This window comes from Rhinolophus sinicus, chromosome 16 (assembly GCF_057876585.1).
Source record: "Rhinolophus sinicus isolate RSI-liver-muscle chromosome 16, RSI-T2T, whole genome shotgun sequence".
Lineage (NCBI taxonomy): Eukaryota > Metazoa > Chordata > Mammalia > Chiroptera > Rhinolophidae > Rhinolophus > Rhinolophus sinicus.
In genome coordinates, this window is record NC_142516.1 from 21,036,513 (window position 1) to 21,055,986 (window position 19,474).

Sequence of the window (19,474 nt, forward strand, 5' to 3'; positions counted from 1 at the left end):
AACAAATGCTTGTGCTGCTGAGTTAAAAGGTGTTGACTCGCAGATTCACATTTCTCATTTAAAAAGGGCTCCTCACCCCAAGTGGCTGATCACCTCGAACAAAGATCTTAAGACCACGCTGTAGGCAGAAGCCAAGCTTAGAATGTTACCTAAACAACGGCTTATTTCTTTCTGTTACTCTTTTAGTGAGAATGTTTTTATTCAATGGACTTTTCCTTTGCTCAATATCAAAACCAAAGTGATTGTTGGGTTTGTGGTCAAATACCCATACCCAGTACCTCAGGTTTACCTTGGTGGGTACCTCCTCTCCAAGGGACTGATTGGAGAGCCTTACAAAAACTGACCATAGAACACAGTGAAGTTCAACTTTCGGTTCAGCTGATATTACGTTGCAAACATCTGACAAGTGGCCTATTAATGAAACCAGGGATCCTTAGACTTTGATTAAATTTAGTTTTAAATCCTAGCTCTAGAAATCACATCTCTGTCTCTCTTTCTTTCTCTCTCTCTCAGTAACCCTCAGAGACCTAGCCTTTCCCCCCAGATAGTCAGCAAACCCCGAGGCAGCAGAAGACAGTAGCCGGGACCTGACTGATGGTCATGTGGTCCAGACCTCTGACAGACTAAACATAACATCACGACCTAAGTTAGGTTTTAGCTCCTGAGCCCTAAGGTGGAACGACCCCCGGGGTACTTTCCCATGAGATGGGACAGAGGGACACCAGAAAACACCTCAGAACTACCCTCAAGATCTGAAGAAATGATTCATTACCCTTACTTCACCTCTGACTATTCAGCTACCAACATAAACCCTGACCACCTAACCTTCGGTGTCTTTTGCACTATGTAATCTCTAACCTGCACACCATTGGGGAGCCAGGTCTTTGAGCGCTAGCTCACCTGTGTCTCCAGGCTTGGCACCATTTCCTTAAATAAACCTTTACTTTTTTTGTGACATACCACTGTTCATGCATCATTTGACTTTGAGGTGTGCAAAATGAACCCCCTTTATTTCAGTAGTATTAACAATACCATGGAAACATCTGGTCATGGTTTTTCCTTTTCCTAGAATGCTACTGTTCAAGCAGGCTTAAAGACAGAAAATAGCGAGAGTCCTGACAAAACCACTAGAGCAATTGGACAATATGCATAAATTTGGGATGGGTTTCTATGGTTAACTCCTGGATATGGACATTTAAGTTCTTCAGCTTCTTTATGTTGGGATCAATGAAATCATTCTTGACTAGAGTTTCCTAATAGTACCAGAATGTTAGGGGAAACACCTAATCATCAGTGTAATTCTGTTATAACTTTAAACAGTTCTGATTCATTTGGGACAGATGGTAAAGAAGACTGTAATTTATTGGTAGCTTCTAACGGAACATAATGGCTACGTGGTACAAATATCTGCCCTTGGCTACCCACAGGTTGGATAGGGAGATGCACTATTGGATACCCAAGGACTAAAGGATGCTTTTGTCCTTCAGTCTCCTCTACTGCTAACCTCCCTTTTATGAAAGCACCACGGACTAGCGCTGTTTTCCATTGGTATGATCATTTAGCAGCTATTTTTGCACCTTCCTTAGGAATTGAAGATGTCATTGCTCTTATTGAAGCTTTAACTAAGTTCACTCAACAAGCTCTCAATGACAGTCATCAGAGCTTAACTTTATAATAAATACTGAAGTGTCTTCAATGAGAAAAGCTGTCATATACGAAATTGGATGGCATTAGATATTATCACTGCATCTCAAGGTGGCACCTATGCCATCATAAAAACAGAATGTTGTAATTATACACCTGATGAATCTGGAAATGTGACCTCTCTTTTGGGACATATGCATAAACAGATAAAATCCCTGAGGGACCCCACCTGAGCTTAGGAGAATTATTATCTAGTTGGTTCAGCTTTTGGGGTTGCTGGGGAACCTTGATCAAAAACATCTTTCAAACTGATGTGATTATTAATATTGGGAATATTTCTTATGATAATTCAAGATTTACGTAGCTTTTGCTAGCACTGAAAGAAAACCAAGGCACGTACCAGTTCATACTACGATAGCACGATTAATTAGCCTCATTGAGCACAATTATCCTTTGACTAAAACGGACATGTAAAAGTAGTTAGTACTTTCCTAATGCTTCAACCTAAAATTGGCATGAATATTGGCGGTTATAAGACCCAGAGATGGCAAGCACATCTCTAATCCATGTCTCCACTACTAGGATCAAGGAAAGGTGTTGCCACCCTGGCAACAAAGAACTTTAAACCATTTTGTTTGATCTATGATGTTTTTTGAAAGAAAAATCCCAATAGAAAGTGGGAAATGAAGAAAGAGTGGAGACAGAGAACTACTAAAACGATTACTATTATGAAGGTGGAGGCATGAGGAAAGACTTCATTCTTGTTCTAACTAGCCTGGGAACTTAAATTCTTCTGAACTTTCCAGTTTTGCGTCAATACCTAGACATACACCTGGACATATACCAAACCTCCAGATAACCCTCTGATTGCCCCAGGAAGGGTCACCTGACATCCACCTGACATCACCACCAGACGTGAGCAGACCTCCTGGCACCTACCTGCTAGACCACCTGTCACCTGTCATCCTGACTGCCAGACATCTGACTGATAACAGTCCGAGACCAATCCTCGGGCAAAGAATGCAGGACTAATAATTCTCAAGGATGAAGTTTTTACTATGAGAACTTTTAACTTTTCTTTCTTCTTTGAAACACTTCTGGGTTTTTGTCTAGCTGTGTTCACAGTGTGCAAACTCTAAGACCCTTGAATAAATCTTTATCATTTATTTCTAGCAAAGTCTCCAGATTCCTTTTGAGTTTGTTGGACTAGATCTAGACACGGGTCAGGTTTGAAAGCCTTCATTTTCTAGGAAAAAAGTGTACTAGGAAAGGCCTGTTGATAGGATATCTGTATATTGTGTATTTATCTGATTTAAAGCTTAATAAAATACATTGTCATCCCTGACATGAATAAAGTTGTAGTTAAAAACACCCCACCAAAACCACAAATAATCTCAAGCCACAATAATCAAATGCACTAAGCAATTCCCTTCATCTACTTTGCAACACCCCTCCTGCCTAAGGCTGCCTGACTCAGCAAGTTAAAATATAAGACGTCCAGTTAAATTGAAACTTTAGGTAACCAATAAATAATAATGCGATATTTGTGACATACTACCACGAAAAAATCATTCACTGCTTATCTAAAATTCAAATTTAACCTGGTGCCCAGTATTTTATCTGGCAAAGCCACTCCTGCCTCATCCTTGGAGCTCCTCTGCTTTAGCTAATAGCAAAATTAATTTGCATTCATTAATACTCAAATCGAGGTTAGAAAATGTCTACCTGGGCTCAAATGCTCACTTTGAGATCTTTGATAAATTACTTAACTTCACACGTTTCACCACACCTCTAAAATGGGATTAATAACAGTTCCTCCTCAGGGTTGTTTGGAGGATTATATGAGATGGTACACGTAAGGGCCTACCACGACAGAACTCATAGCAAATGCTCAATCACTATTACCTATGATTGTTGGCAGGAGAACATGGTGAAGAAATAAAATGACAAAGAAGAAGGTGTCTGAGATCTTTCATTCACCGGGAACATCCCTTATCAATACATAGATAACTGTGAGCTCTCCATGGATGTTTTTTCATTTTATTTGACAGGTAGGGATTTACACATAGGAATAAAATAACAATAACTGAGACTCATGCAGCATATTACAATTTACAACAGAGCTTTTCACATCCATTACCTTGTCATAGTGCAAAATGCATATTAAAAAAAAAGTCAGGATAGTGATTCTCAAAGAGGGTGGACTGTGAAAATTTAGCCAAATAGCCCTCGTATGCCTCCTATCCCCCAATGTCAACCCCTTCTGAGATCCATTATTCTAAATAGTTTCAAGGATTTTTTAAAATCTACAATAAAATTGTAGGAAGCAAATTTAGAGCAATCTTTCTGTATGTACACAATGAGAAAAGGACTTCTGGTCCCAAATGTGTCTTTTTGTTCAGAGCTTTGCAGAAAACAATTCTCAATGTCGTCATCATGAATACAAAGGACAACTGGCTCAACACTGCTGGCAACAAAAGGCTCAGCAGAATGGCTTTTTAAAAGCGATGTCCAAAGAAAGCTGTGACCTGTGGCCTCTATTCACCACCGAAGAGACTAAATGCTTTACCCCTTTTGTACTGGAGAACATCTGCTCTTCCAGGAGAACAATCTGTCTCCCAGCAGTAAGTTTTACATATAGAGATGCAACATCCTTTTTTTAATTGTTACTTGCCCACGGCGTTGATGAGAAAACGTGCCCCTTTTAAATCGTTTTATGGCCGGAATCTCCAACTTGCCTAAATGGTAGCCAGTCTGTTTCTTGCCTATGCACAAGTGAGAAATTTTGTATATGTTGTTAATTTAATTAAATAATGAAGGCATTACACTGAGGTGGCTCTAATTCCATGGTGGCCTACATACCCCAAAATCTAAGTCTATAAATGCCTCCAGGTTATGAAATGAAAGTGTTAAGGACAACCAATCACAAATAGTCAACTAGACTTTAAGCTATAGCCACTCAATCAAAGCTATAGCCTTTCTCTGCTTCTGTTTTTTTTCTATAAATGTCTCTTCCCATCAACAAACTGCATCTTTTTTTTTTTAAATTAAAGTTTATTGGGGTGACAATTGTTAGTAAAGTTACGTAGATTTCAGGTGTACAATTCTGTAATACACCATCTATATATCACATTGTGTGTTCACCACTGTCGTGCAGGGCGGCCTGCAGGGTCTCAGCTCCTGCTCCCCACATAAGAACACAGGATGTGGCTAGGCCAAAAAGGAACACCCACGGAGCCATAGGGGAGTCATACCACTATAGTCTCACTGGAGGCTGGATTCACATGACGTGCGACCTGCTGTCCACTTTCTGCCTGCCAACTGACCGACTCCACTCGACTTGACTCCCCAGCGCAGCTGCGGCAGTTATATCAGTGGCCAACGGCTCAATGGTTACAGCTGACAGCCAACCAGCCACAGCTGATGGCCATCTACTACCCGAGCCAGCACCCCTCCACGTGAGGCCGAGAGCCTGGAAACTGCTCTCCTGGCTCTGTCCCCACAACCACCCAGAGTCAGTTCTCCTTCCATCAACCATATATTGGATCCCCTTTACCCTCATCTACCACTCCCCTCCCCCCTTACCCTCTGGTAACCACTGACAAATTGTGTCTTAATGGCAAAGACATTAAGAAAAGCAAAAGCAAGAAGGGTCAGAAACAGTGGAAAATTGAGGGTGTTGGATAGTCATGGGCCTCTGCTTCCCATGGAAGAGGCGGCTACTGCTGAAATACGAGAAACTGTCATATGAGTTTCCAAACTGGAAACTCTGAATGGCCAAGAGCAGAAAGTCTGGAAGGATCTTTGAGGGTCATCTGACTACACTTCACTGCCAGCTTTTATGCTGACATTAAAACCTGACCTCTGCAGAAGATGAGTCTCCATGGCCTCCACGGCATACAGAATTATTTATCCCTGTACCCCCATATAATAAACACCCTTTCCTGGTAGGTGGAAAAAAACTGTCTAGCTCAGAATGTGAAGAATTTTTGGCAATGAAAGTTTTTATGCTCTGAAAAATCAAAGAGTTCCCCGAGCTCCTGTCCACTGAGCACTCCTAACCACTTCCACTTTGGTGCTGCCCGATTCCAAAGGATTTTTGTCAAATAAACTGTTTAAAATTTTAATATATGGTGATGGAAGGAGAACTGACTCTGGGTGGTGAACATACAACATGATATATAGATGATGTATTACAGAATTGTACACCTGAAACCTACGTAACTTTACTAACCATTGTTACCCCAATAAACTTTAATTTAAAAAAAATTTTTAATATAAAATGCAACATTGTGGTGATTATGCAGAGCTGAAGGGAGGAATGAATGGAGAATTAGTGTTTAGTTGGGGGGAGACGAGAACGATGAATTAGTATTTAATAGGTGGAGAGTTTCAGTGTGGGATGATGAAAAAATTCTGAATATGGATGGTGGTGATGGTTGCAGGATAGCATAAATGATATAATGCTATAGAACTGCACACTTAAAAATGATTAAAAGGGTAAATTTTATATTATGTATATTTTACCACAATAAAAAGATTATACCATTGCTAGGCTAATAAAGATGAGTAAATTGAAAACAAACAAACAAAAAACAACAATGATGAGATGTAAAGGGAAAATAACCAGACAGAAAAAAAAGAGAGAGAGAGAGAAAAAAAGAAATGGAAAGAAAAGAGATTGATATATAAGAACCTCATGGTAACCACAACCAAAATCTACAAAAGATACACAAAAAATAAGAAAAATAAGGAGAAAGGGACCCAAACAGGACACTAAAAGCTGTGGTGTTTTAAAAGGCACAGCACCTGCCAGACTTTGGTCTTTGTTCTAAGAGAGATGGGAAGGCAGGCAGGGCTTTGAGCAGAGGGACATTATCAAATTGGCCTTTAAAAGAAATCTCTCTGTCTACAAGTAGGTGAGTGGGGAGAGCAAGGATGGGTACAGAGAGAGACACAGGAAGGTAGGGCTAGAAATTAAATTGCAATTAAAGTGAGGAAATCTAGAATGCCAGGAGGAGGCATCCGAGCCTTAGTCAGTGTTCAAAAGGAATAGAATCAAAGGGTTTCAAACAGGGAAGTCCCCAAGTCCTTTCTCAGACCAACTGGACAACTGGACAGCCAGGAGCAGAGGTAAGGCTCATGTGGCCACACCCGATACTGCTTTAGTGGTATGCTAAGACCACACTGACTATAAAAGTCCCCCAGACCACTTATTAAAACGGCGAATTCTCATACCCAGATCTTCTGAATGTGGATTTTGAAAGGAGAAGCCTGGGAAACTGTATTTTGTTGTTGTTTCTACACTGCTGCAGGTGATTTTTGTGGTAAGTTTTAGAAAGTATTGATTCAGACCTTTCTTAAAAAAATCAGTTTCTATCATAAACACAGACAACAGTTTAGTGGTTACCAGAGGGTAAAGGGGGAGAGGGAGTGGTAGAAGAGAGTAAAGGGGGTCAAATATGTGGTGATGGAAGGAGAACTGACTCTGGGTGGCGAGCACACAATCATGTATATAGATGATGTATTATAGAAATGTACACTTGAAACCTATGTAAGTTTACTAACCATTGCCATCCCAACAAATTTAATAAAACAAAAATCAATTTCTAGCCAAGCAGCAAAACAAAATAACGTGCAGAGAAGTTATCCTGAAATGTGACTACCCTTTTCTTCTAATGAGTGGCGATACAGGCTGAAACAGATTAGCGGTTCTCTTAAAACGAGAACAGGTGAAAACAACTTTTAAAGGGTGAGCATGTATAATAAGAAAATCATAATGGGTGTGTATAACATTGGTTTATCTCTCTCTGTGTCATTGGCACTCAAGAAGAGTAGGAGCAATTCTTGGAAGATCTGGCTGCCATAGCAAATTACCACAAACTTGGTGGCTTAAAACAACAGAAATTTATTCTCCACTATTTTGGAGGCCAAAAATCCAAAATCCCAGTATTGACATGCCTTGCTCCCTCCAGACACTCTAGGGGAGAATCCTTCCTTGCCTCTTCCAGCTCCTGGTGGCTACATGCATTCTTTGTCTTGGGCCCGCATGTAACTCCAATCTTTGCTTTTGTCTCTTCACATGGTCTTCTTCTCCACGTGTGTTTTTAATTCTGTCATTATAAGGACATGTGTCATTGGACTTAGGTCCTACCTAGTTAATCCAGGATGAGTTCATCTTGAGATTTTTAATGTAATTACATCCACAGAGACCCTTTTCCCAAACAAGGTCAATATTCACAGGTACCAGGATATAGGACTTGGACATGTCGTTTGGGGGAGGAGGGACGAGGTTGACAACTCAACCAATTAAACTGAATGATTTGAACTTGTTGAGCAGGACAATATGACGCTCCAACCTACATCAGTGTATTTAGAGGGTGTTTTTAATATAAATGCTCTTACTTCAAGTTTCCTCAGAATGACAGAAGTTTATGAATGAGTTCATTTGTCTGAGTCATGTATATTTTTAGAAGCATGACTTTGTCATTTCAAAATTAGACATGGTATCAGAGGCTACATGTAGTAGACAGACCAAATTCAGACAATTATGACATTGCAAAAAATTTTGCACCTTTTTCTGAAAGAAAATTTTTAAGCATTAAGATAGATACATGTCTATCACAAGAAGAGCACTATGGAGGACACCAAACTATTTTAGTGATTTCTGCTGATGTTCCCCTTGGCAGGTGTCAATGAATCATGTTGTGTTGTAATTCATGTTTTAATAGAATATTTTCTTTTCCCAGGACAAAAGGCAGGAATGGCTGTTATTGCAAGGACATGTAAAGTAGCTGTTAGAGAAAGGAATAGCTGTAGATACATAAATATATGATGAGGAGTCTGTAGTTAATTAATGAACATCAGGCACTTGTAGACACAGAAAAAATAGTACTTTAAGATGGATACAAGGGCAGGATGGATACATACAGCAACGTGAAGTGGGAAACAGCATGATACTACAGGAGAAAAATTGGTGATTGCTGATTAATTGGGAAACGTAAAGGAGAAGATCTAAACAGAAGTATTTCTCTAAGGCATATCCATCTAGTGGTTTCACAGATTCTTCAGTGAGAAGAGATTGGCATTAATGGAGGAATTTAATATTTGTACAAATTTATTGATGTATTTAAATATATATATTTTTCCTAACTTGTTAATGTGTATGGGTGTTTATTCTTCACAGTGGGTTCAGTTCTTGTGAACTAAAAATCCTCTGTTCTTATAAAAAAAATTCTCAGGTATTCATTAAAAGAGGAGAATCAGAGCGAATGAGAATGAAGTGTAAACTGTATGGACCCAAATAAAACTTCAGCCAAGCTGCTGGTACCAAGGGTAAGTAGACTGATTAGGTAGCAACTTTATAAAATGCGACTTGGACAGGACTTGCTTCTATCAGAATATTCCATTTGCTTTTATAAAACAAATTCCAGTCTTTCTGATTATTTAAATGTCTACACTACACCTGCAACTACACTAACAATACATCTCAGAGACTAATTCTTAAAATGGTGACCAATTCCAAAATGACACATCTAAACCCACCCAGTTTTACTATCACATTTATCCCTCTCTATCCATATACTTCTCAAACCTCTCAGTTTTTGCAATAAGCAACGAAACACCAACACATCAGTGCAATTTATATTATTGTCTTGCAAATTCTGCTAAACATAATTATAAGCAAACAAACTTTCAGCACTGGATGCTTATTATTTAGATTAGTTGACTTTTTTGACCAATCAGGCTACTACACATCTTTCATTTCATTTCACTGTGGTATTTTTGTTTGTTTTCGCTAACATTTTTTTCACTGTGATATTTTTTAACATTTTTAACTAGACAACATACGTTCAGACTTCACACTACAGAGGAAAGCCTGAATAAATTCATATTACAGGTTTTGACAAGTTCGCAAACTTGTTGCATTGTGGTTGCTAACCTTTTTTTGATATCAGAGGGATTATTCATTATGAATTTGTACCAACTGAACAAACAGTTAACCAAGTTTACTATTTGGAAGTGCTGAGAAGGCTGCATGAAAAAGTTTGATGACCTGAACTTTTCGCCAACAATTCATGGCTCTTGCATCACGACAATGCACCAGCTCACACGGCACTGTCTGTGAGGGAGTTTTTAGCCAGGAAACAAATAACTGTCTTGGAACACCCTCCCTACGTCCCTGATCTGGCCCCCAATGACTTCTTTCTTTACCCAAAGATAAAGGAAATATTGAAAGGAAGACATTTTGATGACATTCAGGACATCAAGGGTAATGCGACAACAGCTCTGAAGGCCATTCCAGAAAGAGTTCCAAAACTGCTTTGAAGGGTGGACTAAGCGCTGGCATCGGTGCATAGCTTCCGAAGGGGAGTATTTCAAAGGTGACCATAGTGATATTCAGCAATGAGGTATGTAGCACTTTTTCTAGGATGAGTTCACGAACTTAATTGTCAGACCTTGGTATACACTCTTTTGTACAACCTCTACTAGTAAATCCAGGAGTGACATATCTTTAGTTATATCAATATAAAAAGAGACATTACTTTCTATTTTTCAAAGAAAAATTCACAAGTGACATATATTTAAATTGTAAGCATTCAAGCAAAAACGTTAGGAAGCCCTCCCACCCCCAGCCTTTGTTAACTGAAGCATAAACAGAACTCCATGAGAGGAAGGCTATTCCTTTGTGGCTAATCCAGTAATAGACGGGAAGTGGTTGAGTCTGATAAATTTTACTATGGATTCTTTAATCCAGGCAATGATTACAATCCATGCATTTAATTTGAACAGTGACAATTACGTTGATTTCCAGATGACTCATTTTGTAAACCTTTGGCCATTAGTGTTCCAGCTGGAGTGGGCCATGTGCTGCTTTCCTGCTGACATCAGTGGAAATCTTGAGGCAAGATCAAAGCCACTTTATGCCTCTCTGACCTTTCTTCACAATGCACAGTGGGGCCTGGTTTCTCAGATCAGAATTTCCAGATTTGCCTCACTGTGCCCATGGAGTTACCACTTGCAGACAACCTACATGTAGGTACTCACTGGAGACCCTACAACAGGCTCATTAGAAATCACATCTTGGATTCCGGCTTTCAGGCGGTTTCCTAATCCAGATCCCAAATTTCAGGAAATCTCACGTCTGGTTGGCTTGCTGAGACTTCAGTGAATAGAGAGGTGGAGGCAGGGCAGAGGGGCAGTGTTCGTTCTGCCCCTAGAAGTCTGCCATAGGCTCACTTTCCTTTAGAGATGCACTTTGAGAATCACATTAGAGAAAGGACTCCTTACCTGGATAGTCATGTCTGCACTGGATGTCTCTGTGGCGTCTGAGGCTGCCTCATCTCCCTTTAGCAACACACTCTCCCACCCGACTCCTGAAAAATAACAGAAGAGTGCCATGTGAGCGCAGTGCATTCAGCTGGCATGGACAGACACTCCTGTTGTTGCACAGATTTCAATCGCATGGAACTTGTAAAGGAAATCGGTGATCACCCACAGCGCCTGACCTGCCTGGCAGTTACCTCTGCGAGAGCTTTCTTTCACAAGTGTGGGCAGTCAGTGTTCCCTTTGTTTTTACCTAACCTCTGACTTTGGAGTCCATTGTCTATATCCCGTGTCTTACAGACAGTTCTCTTCTTAGCCCAGAGCAAAGAAGAGGTTGGAATGAATGAACCGCACAGCCCAGGCTTCATACTGAGGTCTTATTTGGGGCTTACAGTGAATCACAAAACACAGAAACATACACAGCTGAATCTCATTCAACACCCAAGAGCAACAGCTGCAGCTTATTCATTGTCCTAAATTCCACACCTACTGGAAATAACTGAGCGTTCACATTCACTTTTAAAATCTATAGATGCTTTTGCTCTAAGTCTTGAGAAATCTTAGCATTCCTTTTTCCTTAAACTGTCAGACTATCCCCAAGAGTGAATAGCTGGCAAGACACAAGATTTTGCTTTCTCCAACATCAAAAAAGACATCAAGGTCTGGTGTTTTGAAATACCGAAGAACATAATATATAATGCAAAACTACATTAATTCAGATGTAATGATATGTGTGAATGGAGGGGGAATGCTCTCTTCTATATTAGTGAAAAGTTTGAAGTAATAACAAGCATATTTTTAAAAACATAGATTTATGGCAAGTAAAGTCATCTCCTTAAAAGCTAAAAAAGTAATACTCAATAGCATTTATCAGGGTCTACTTTAAGAACAGATAGAAACTTTACAATTGGTATAATAACTGCCTGCCTGGATGTGGGTGCTCATAACCTAAAGTAGTAAAAAGGTTGTTTTTGTAAATAGGTTAAAATGTCTGTGTAATATTTGTTTATATTATTGATTGCCTTAACAAATAATTTTCCCTAGAGATAACTCAATATTCATCCCAGACCTCTGTGAATAACCCACATTCCAAAACTTCAACTGTCTAGCATTATGTTAAATCAGGGTTGGCAAAGTTTTTCTGTGCCACATAAGAAATATTTTAGGCTTTGCAGTTATGCTGTTTCTGTTGCACCTTCTCAAGATGCCGTTGTAGAATGAATGCAGCCACAAACACCACAAATGGGCATGGTTGGGTTCCAATAGAAGTTTATTTAAAAAAACAGGCCCTGGGCCAGATTTAACCCATGCGATGTACTTTTCCAGCCTCTGTGCTAAATCAAGAAAGCAGAAATGTGTACAGGAAATAGTGCAATACTCGGCACTTTTGTAGGGATCAACTGAACAAACCAGGGGGTAAAGCAATAACAATTGTGTGCAATTACATGACACTTTGAACAAATTAATATGAAATTAATTAAGTTTTAATATGTCCAGCATTCATTGCATTGCCTTATTTTCTGTTCCAGATTCTTGAGCGCCTCATTTTACAGGATATACGCACAGTGGATTACTTAATATCCATGAGCTACAATTTATTGCAGGGTGCTGATAGTTTTCTTGCACTAGATTGCAGAAATTGGGTCAGTTTGGTGACTTGCCCTACAATTTCCTTTCAAGCGTTTGCTGCAAGGAGGTTGTCAGCTTTGTCTTAAATTCATGTTACTGGGAGAGGAATCTGGTCCCACATGAATAGATTATTTCCCTGAGTCACGTTGTTAACAGCCTGTCCTGATTTAAGCCACTGTTGGTGCCTGTTGGATCTGGCTAGCAGAGGGACACCAAATGTTGGGCATGGAAGACAATTATATGATATTTAGTTTATGGATAGTTTGAATTATTGTTTAGCAAACATTCATTTCCCTCCTCTCCCACTGTGGCAGAAATTTTCTTCCCTATCCCACTGATGTTTGCTTTGACCAATGGATGTTGGTGGACATAACTTAATCAAAGTTATGAAATGGGCCCGTCTGGTAGTGCTTGCCCTCTTAGACTTCTGCTACAGCATAAGAGGAACACTCCCCACTTGGCCTGCAGGGAATGAGAGTCATGGGGAGAAGACCTGGACCCATCCTGCACCTTGGAGCTAAGCCAAGTCTAAATCAGCTAACAACCCCCCAGCCCCCTAGCTTCATATGCATGACAATAAAAGCTACTGAGTTTGGGGATAATTTGTCAAGCAGCATTATTGTAACAACAGCTAATAGATACAATCTATAACCAAAATTATAGCTAAAAATCATTTTGGAAATAGTACTTTAACCTTTAACTAAGCAAATATAATTCCCTTTGTGGCATAAAAAATTCATTTACAACTGTTGATTCCCATCTCTTGCTATATATTATCCCACTCTGAAAAGAATCTTTTCTCTGTTACAATCACTCCTTTTGTAAGCAATAATATCTTTATTAAAAGATACATGATTACATAGATAGATAGATAGATAGATAGATAGATAGATAGATAGATAGATAGATATATTCTCAGAATGTTAGCCAGCAATCAAAAAAGCACTTCAAATTAGATAGCCTATCATTTCATGGCAAGAGTGAGAGAAAATAGACATAACATTTTAATTTAAAAATGTTGTTAATCCTGATAACAAGTTGTGAAGACAGAAAAATGTTATGTTAAAATCTAGAGGCAAAATTCCTTCCAGGGAGAAAACTGTCTTTTGGAAAACAAAGCAACTTTGTGGACCATTTGGTTATGAAAAGATGGGTCCCACATCATGGAAGGAAGAGAAAAAGTTCTCTTCTTGAGAACGTGGAGATGCAAGATGATTGACATTTCTTTACAGGAGGATGCTTATACACATAAAAATTCCACTTCCATTTCCAAAATGATGATTTCCTTTCCACCAACGTTTAAGTGCATGGCACACCACAAGTGGGCAGGGGGATAGCTCAGAATGCTTTTTAAAGATTCTTTCAGCTGCAGGATTTTTATCAAGCTTTCATCATCTGCTTTTATGTTTGCGTTCCTGAGGATGAATTTCCACTCAACTAAGATCCGTGATTTATACTATAGCACAAACACTTAAAACAGCTCCGATGTATAATTGCAAGAGACAGAACATTCCAGACTGATGTATTTCTATTATCAGTTAGATAATAGAAGCACAATCACCTCTGATTTTAGGGGAAGAACCTTTATAAAGAAGCTGACCTACAATAGCCACGGTATGGAAACAACTTAGGTGCCCATCAATGGATGCGTGAATAAAGAGGATGTGATACAACTACTCAGCCATGAGAGAAAAGCAAAGAAAAGAAAAGAAAAGAAAAGAAAAGAAGAGAAGAGAAGAGAAGAGAAGAGAAGAGAAGAGAAGAGAAGAGAAGAGAAGAGAGAAGAGAAAAGAAAAGAAAAGAAAAGAAAAGAAAAGAAAAGAAAAGAAAAGAAAAGAAATCTTGCCATTTGTGACAACATGGATGGAACTTGAAAGTAGTGTGCTGCGTGAAATAAGTGAGACAGAGAAAGACAAATACCATATGATTTTATTTATATGCGGTATCTAAAAAACCCCAAAACAAAACAAATGAACAAACAAACAAACAAAAAAGTAACAAACTCATACATACAGAGAACAGATTGGTGGCTACTGGATGGGAATGCGGTTGGAGGGAGGGGGAAATGGGTGAAGAGGATGGATTGAAATTAGACTTACAGTGGAGAACACTATGCAGTGTATACAAATATCGAATTATAATGTTGTACACCTGGAATATATATAATCTTGTATACCAATTCTACCAAAATAAAAAAAATAACTTCATGCAAGAATTTATATATATATATATATATATATATATATATATATACACACACACACACTATTTTACATATATTTCTACATACTGTACTTTTAAATAACCACTTTTCTCTTATATCCTACTCTTCATTTGCTGAAACTCTTATTTATAACCTCTTTGAGGAGAGAAACTATATTTTATATTATGCCTACAATTCCTAGTAATACTACTATTCTTTTTATTCCATTCTTTAAAGACTGGATCAGACCTTCGGGAAAAAATAACATCCGTCTCCCCAAAGAGAATAAGTTTGTCTTGCCCTATAGTGGGAGAAATTGAGGCCTGTCTACTTGTAGCTGAGGTATGTTTATAAATACTCCATCAGGGCAGTTATACAAAGATCTTTCTGGAATAAATAAAATCAGCCATCATGAATGTTTTGTTGTTGTTGCTTTTTATACATCTTCTCACTTACCGTATTCCCCGAAAATGAGACCTAGCCAGACATTCAGCCCTAATGCAGCTTTTGGAGCAAAAATTAATATAAGACTTGGTCTTATATTATATCATATTATATAAGACCTGGTCTTATATTATAGTAAAATAAGACTGGGTCTTACATTAATTTTTGCTCCAAAAGACGCATCAGAGCTGATGGTCTGGCTAGGTTTTATTTTCGGGGAAACATGGTAGCTGCCCAGTCAGATGAATAAATCCATTAGCCTAACCTTCCAGTTCCCCGGTGCCAACATCTCCGGTCTCCATTCACAGAGTACTTGGCCCCGCTCTCTATTGATTTCTGTTGGGAATAGTATGTGTGACTGTTGACAGGGCAGTGCAAGCAAAAGGAAGGAGGCTGAGCCCAGGTCCTGGCTGGAGCAGCCAGGGACACACACAGGGATCTGAAGGGAGAGAGATATGGGCTGGTCGCAGGTACCATGAGGGCTTGAGCACAGTAACCTGCAGACAAAATGGCTTTGCGTGTTTGAACAAAGGGAGACAGGACTTGCTGAACAATAAAGAGCGCAAGCACCTTGTGATGGCATTCCAGAGTACACTGGGTCACTTCTTTCATTACGATCCTAAAGGTTAGGACAAAAAAAAAACAACAACAACAAAAACCAAAGGGTCAGAGGCTGGGGGGGGAGGGGGTAGCACTGCACGAGAGGGTACTGGCTGTATGCATACTCCCCGGAGTCACCATGTGTCACTAGGTGAAAAGCAGAATAAGAAAGAAAGAAAGACAAGTCACCATGAACCTTTATATGCAATGGAATGGACCTTGGCTCTAGCTCGTTTGCCCACACAGATTTTAGATAGACCATTAGACAAAGTGGGAGCCTATGCTGCTCACCAAATATTCCCAGTTCTCTCCTCTTTCAGACGCATAATAGGATTTCACTTCCTGGCCTCCTTAGCGTTGGTGAGGTCAGGTAATTACCTCTGGCTGGTGGGTGTGGGCAGCAGTGGCATCTGTCACTTCGGGGCTGCAGCACTTAATTGCTGATGCAAGACCCTCCAAGCACCTTTTCCTTCCACCACTATGAATGGCAACATTCCAGATAGTGGCAATCTGCCAGCCTGAGTACCAGTGTAGGGATAACACAGAGCAGAGACACAGCCGACCCAAAGTGGCCATGCTGGATGAGTTACTGTTTTAAGCCACAAGACTGGGGACTGTTTATTACAGCAGAATAACCTAGCCCGGCCTTAGGAGAAGAAGAAGCCCTTCCAGATTTGCCTTCTCCATCCACCTCCAGTTCCCATTACAGAGAGTTCTTTACATAAATCTGTGTTCTACCCTCCAAATCAATTCTGCCATTTACATTTTGTCTCCTCAATCAAGTTAGTATGGCCCATACTTTCTACTTCTTTGGGGGCCACTCTCTGTTCCCATTGTGCCTAATGCTTATTGCATAGGTTGGTTGCATCGTATGAAGGTTTTAAGTTGCAAAGACAAAGGCGCAAGGCTGCATAGTCCAAACTGCCCTTGAAAAGTCCTCACGTCCCTCGTGCAGCACAACGTAATGCCATACTTCAGGAAGGCCCACAGAGCCACTTTTTGTTCCAACCTTGGAACAGACCGGTTCTTCTGCTAAGGATCAGATGACGCTGCTGGCTTGTGCTAGGATCATGTTGTACAAAAAATACGGATCTGGAAACTCTAGAATGTCTCAGGGTATGGAGATACTCAGACTCTGAGAGATAGCAGGAGCTGAGTGTGGGAAGAGCAGAGTAACACTTCCCTTGTCATTGTCACACTGGGGTGTATCGTTTAGTGTGTTTTGGGTCACAGGTAATATTATAGAAAGTCATCTCATGGAGGTTACACGACAGAGGAATGACTGACGCATGTAACAAGAAGTCCCGAGGTAGTGTGGCACCTCAGGTGGCTAATCCAATGCCTCCATAGCCTCTTGGCTTCAGTTTGACTTCTCTGCAATCCTCTTAACTGTCCTCTGTGGTCCCAATATGGACACAGCAGTGCCACGTGTCATGGAAACATCCAGAGGTAGGGGAAAAGGAGGAGCAGATAAGCCTTCCACAAAAGCAGTCTCCCCATATCCCTAAGCTCACCCCCCACCCCCCAGTGTCACAGGTCAAAAGCAAAGTATAAGTCTATTCCCAAACCGATCATGGAAAAAGGGAAAGGAATGACCATAACTAGCTTGGAGTTAATTAATCAAGATTTACCCCCTGGGTCAGGGAGGGTCTCAGCCTTCTCTGAGCACATAGCCAGCTGGAAGATGAACCAAGGAACCAAAGAAGCAACAGGAGAGTTTGTTACAAGAGGACATACACAGACATTGGAATGGCAAGCAGAATCACTTATACTTTTAAATTTTCTATTGTCTTTTCTCTTTCTCTCATTATTTTAGCTAGAAATATATACTTGAATTCCTATTAGTTAAATACACAGGTGACGCCAGGGTCAGCCTTACCTTCCAGGGCCAGCTCCTTGGTGATGATATCTTAGCTCAGCCCCAGAGTGACATCTGCACCGCTCCCCTCCACCGTGAACACACAGCCCTGATCATTAGCCCAACTTATTGGGGTACTCATTAGGGCCTGAGCAGGGAGAGCCCTTGAGTGTGTCTGTCTGCCCGCGTTTGCTTGTCCTTAAAGGGCCCTTATTAACTAGCTCGTAAGCACTTGTGGGTAGGGACTGGGCCTGATACCCACTTAGTCTCACCCAAGTGTCTGCGAAACAAGAAAGCTGAGTTTTGGGCAGCCAGGCTGGAGGGATCGGAGCTTCTGAGTGCGGTCTGGGTTAGGGCAGAGAGTACTCAAAGGAGAAAACTGGAACGCGAAAGGAAAGGCTGTGGAGGGCACTGGGAACAGTCCCACCTCGGAGTGGATTCACGCTAGATGTGGAAGAAGCAAATAGACGGCGATTTGTTCTGTCCTGCAGCGCCAAGGAAGGTCTGGTGGGCCTGGACACTTGCCAGCAAAACCAGAACTAGGAACCACATAGAGTCATAGTCACCAGACACAACACGTCTGGCTGGTGAAGATGAGCACTTGGAAAATGGAGGTGTCCATTCAGCAGCCCCAGCTCTAGGATCAGCTCACACCTCTGTCCGCACAGTGAAGGCGGGCACATGGCAGGGCTCGTTAAAGAGTTCCCTAATTTAACTGGAGTCGGAAGGGGACTTGAGGCTACATAAGCGGCGTTCTCGTTGGGATAGACAGCTCCTCTGCAGTGTTAGCTGATGAGTGCCCCTCAGCCTCTACGTGGCCTTTTCCTGGTCATGTTTCTCACCACCTCACAAGGTCATGCTGACTGAGCAGCTGGAATGGGCTGTCTTAAGAAGAGCTGAGCAGACTGGGGAGAAAAGATCCCCGAGGATGGCCCCTGCAGCCTGGCTTAAGGAGAAAACAGAAGACACAGTACAGGGCCATCACCTGCTAGGGGTGTACCTTTTGTTTGCAGGGATTTGGGTGGGTCAAATGTGTCCCACCTTCTTATGGATCCTGGCTATTCTCTTCCTCATCACACCTCTGCCTCAACCCTTACCACCTCACTGACCTAGACACAGCCGAAGAACTGAAAGAAATCTAACGGCCAGCCTTTCATGTTTCACGGAGAGAACCGAGGACCTGAGATGGAAAACAATGTGCCATGGTCTTAGAGAAAGTAGCTGGTAAGCTGGGACTGAAAGAGACTAGATGGCCTGATTTCCTCGACCAGGGTTCTTCCTGGGGCCCAAATTATACCAACCCCATCTTACAGACAAAAGATCTACTTGTTATGAAATCATTCTGCTTGATCACAATGAAAAGAAGGGGGTTAGGGCCTGGTTCCCACCACGACTTCGCTCTCTTCCTCCTCTAAGTCTCTGCACAGACTCTCTTGGAATTGAGACTTGGCCAGATATTTCTCTTCCTTTTAATTGCCTTTGACTCTCTTTGGGTTTCAAAAACTCTGACTTTGTTCTTGGAGGCGGTCTCAGTGGGGTGGTCATTAACACTTAGCGGAACTTCAGAACAATGATTTGCCTATAAACACTTGGCTCTGGGAAACCCCACCCAAGGATAAGCTGATGGGCCTGCTTCCTCGGGATGGGAAGCCCTGCCCAGGGGTTTGGAGTAATAGAGCAGGATGTGACCCCACCCCAACATGCCCCACCCCAGGTGTGGCTCATCCTTGTCTCTGAGCCCCAGCCTTCTCTTGCTTGGCACAGGTGTA

At 41.0% G+C, this 19,474-nt stretch overlaps 1 protein-coding gene across 9 annotated transcripts in view; it reads right to left on the reverse strand.

Moving 5' to 3' along the window:
• PALM2AKAP2 (PALM2 and AKAP2 fusion) overlaps positions 1 to 19,474 on the reverse strand; it is a 416,415-nt gene that overhangs the window by 119,850 nt on the left and 277,091 nt on the right. For all 9 annotated transcript variants that reach the window (XM_019734170.3, XM_019734168.3, XM_019734167.3 and 6 more), the window contains one exon: positions 10,936 to 11,021. In XM_019734170.3, coding sequence (XP_019589729.3) covers positions 10,936 to 11,021 — 86 coding nt within the window. The remainder of the gene's footprint in view (positions 1 to 10,935; positions 11,022 to 19,474) is intronic.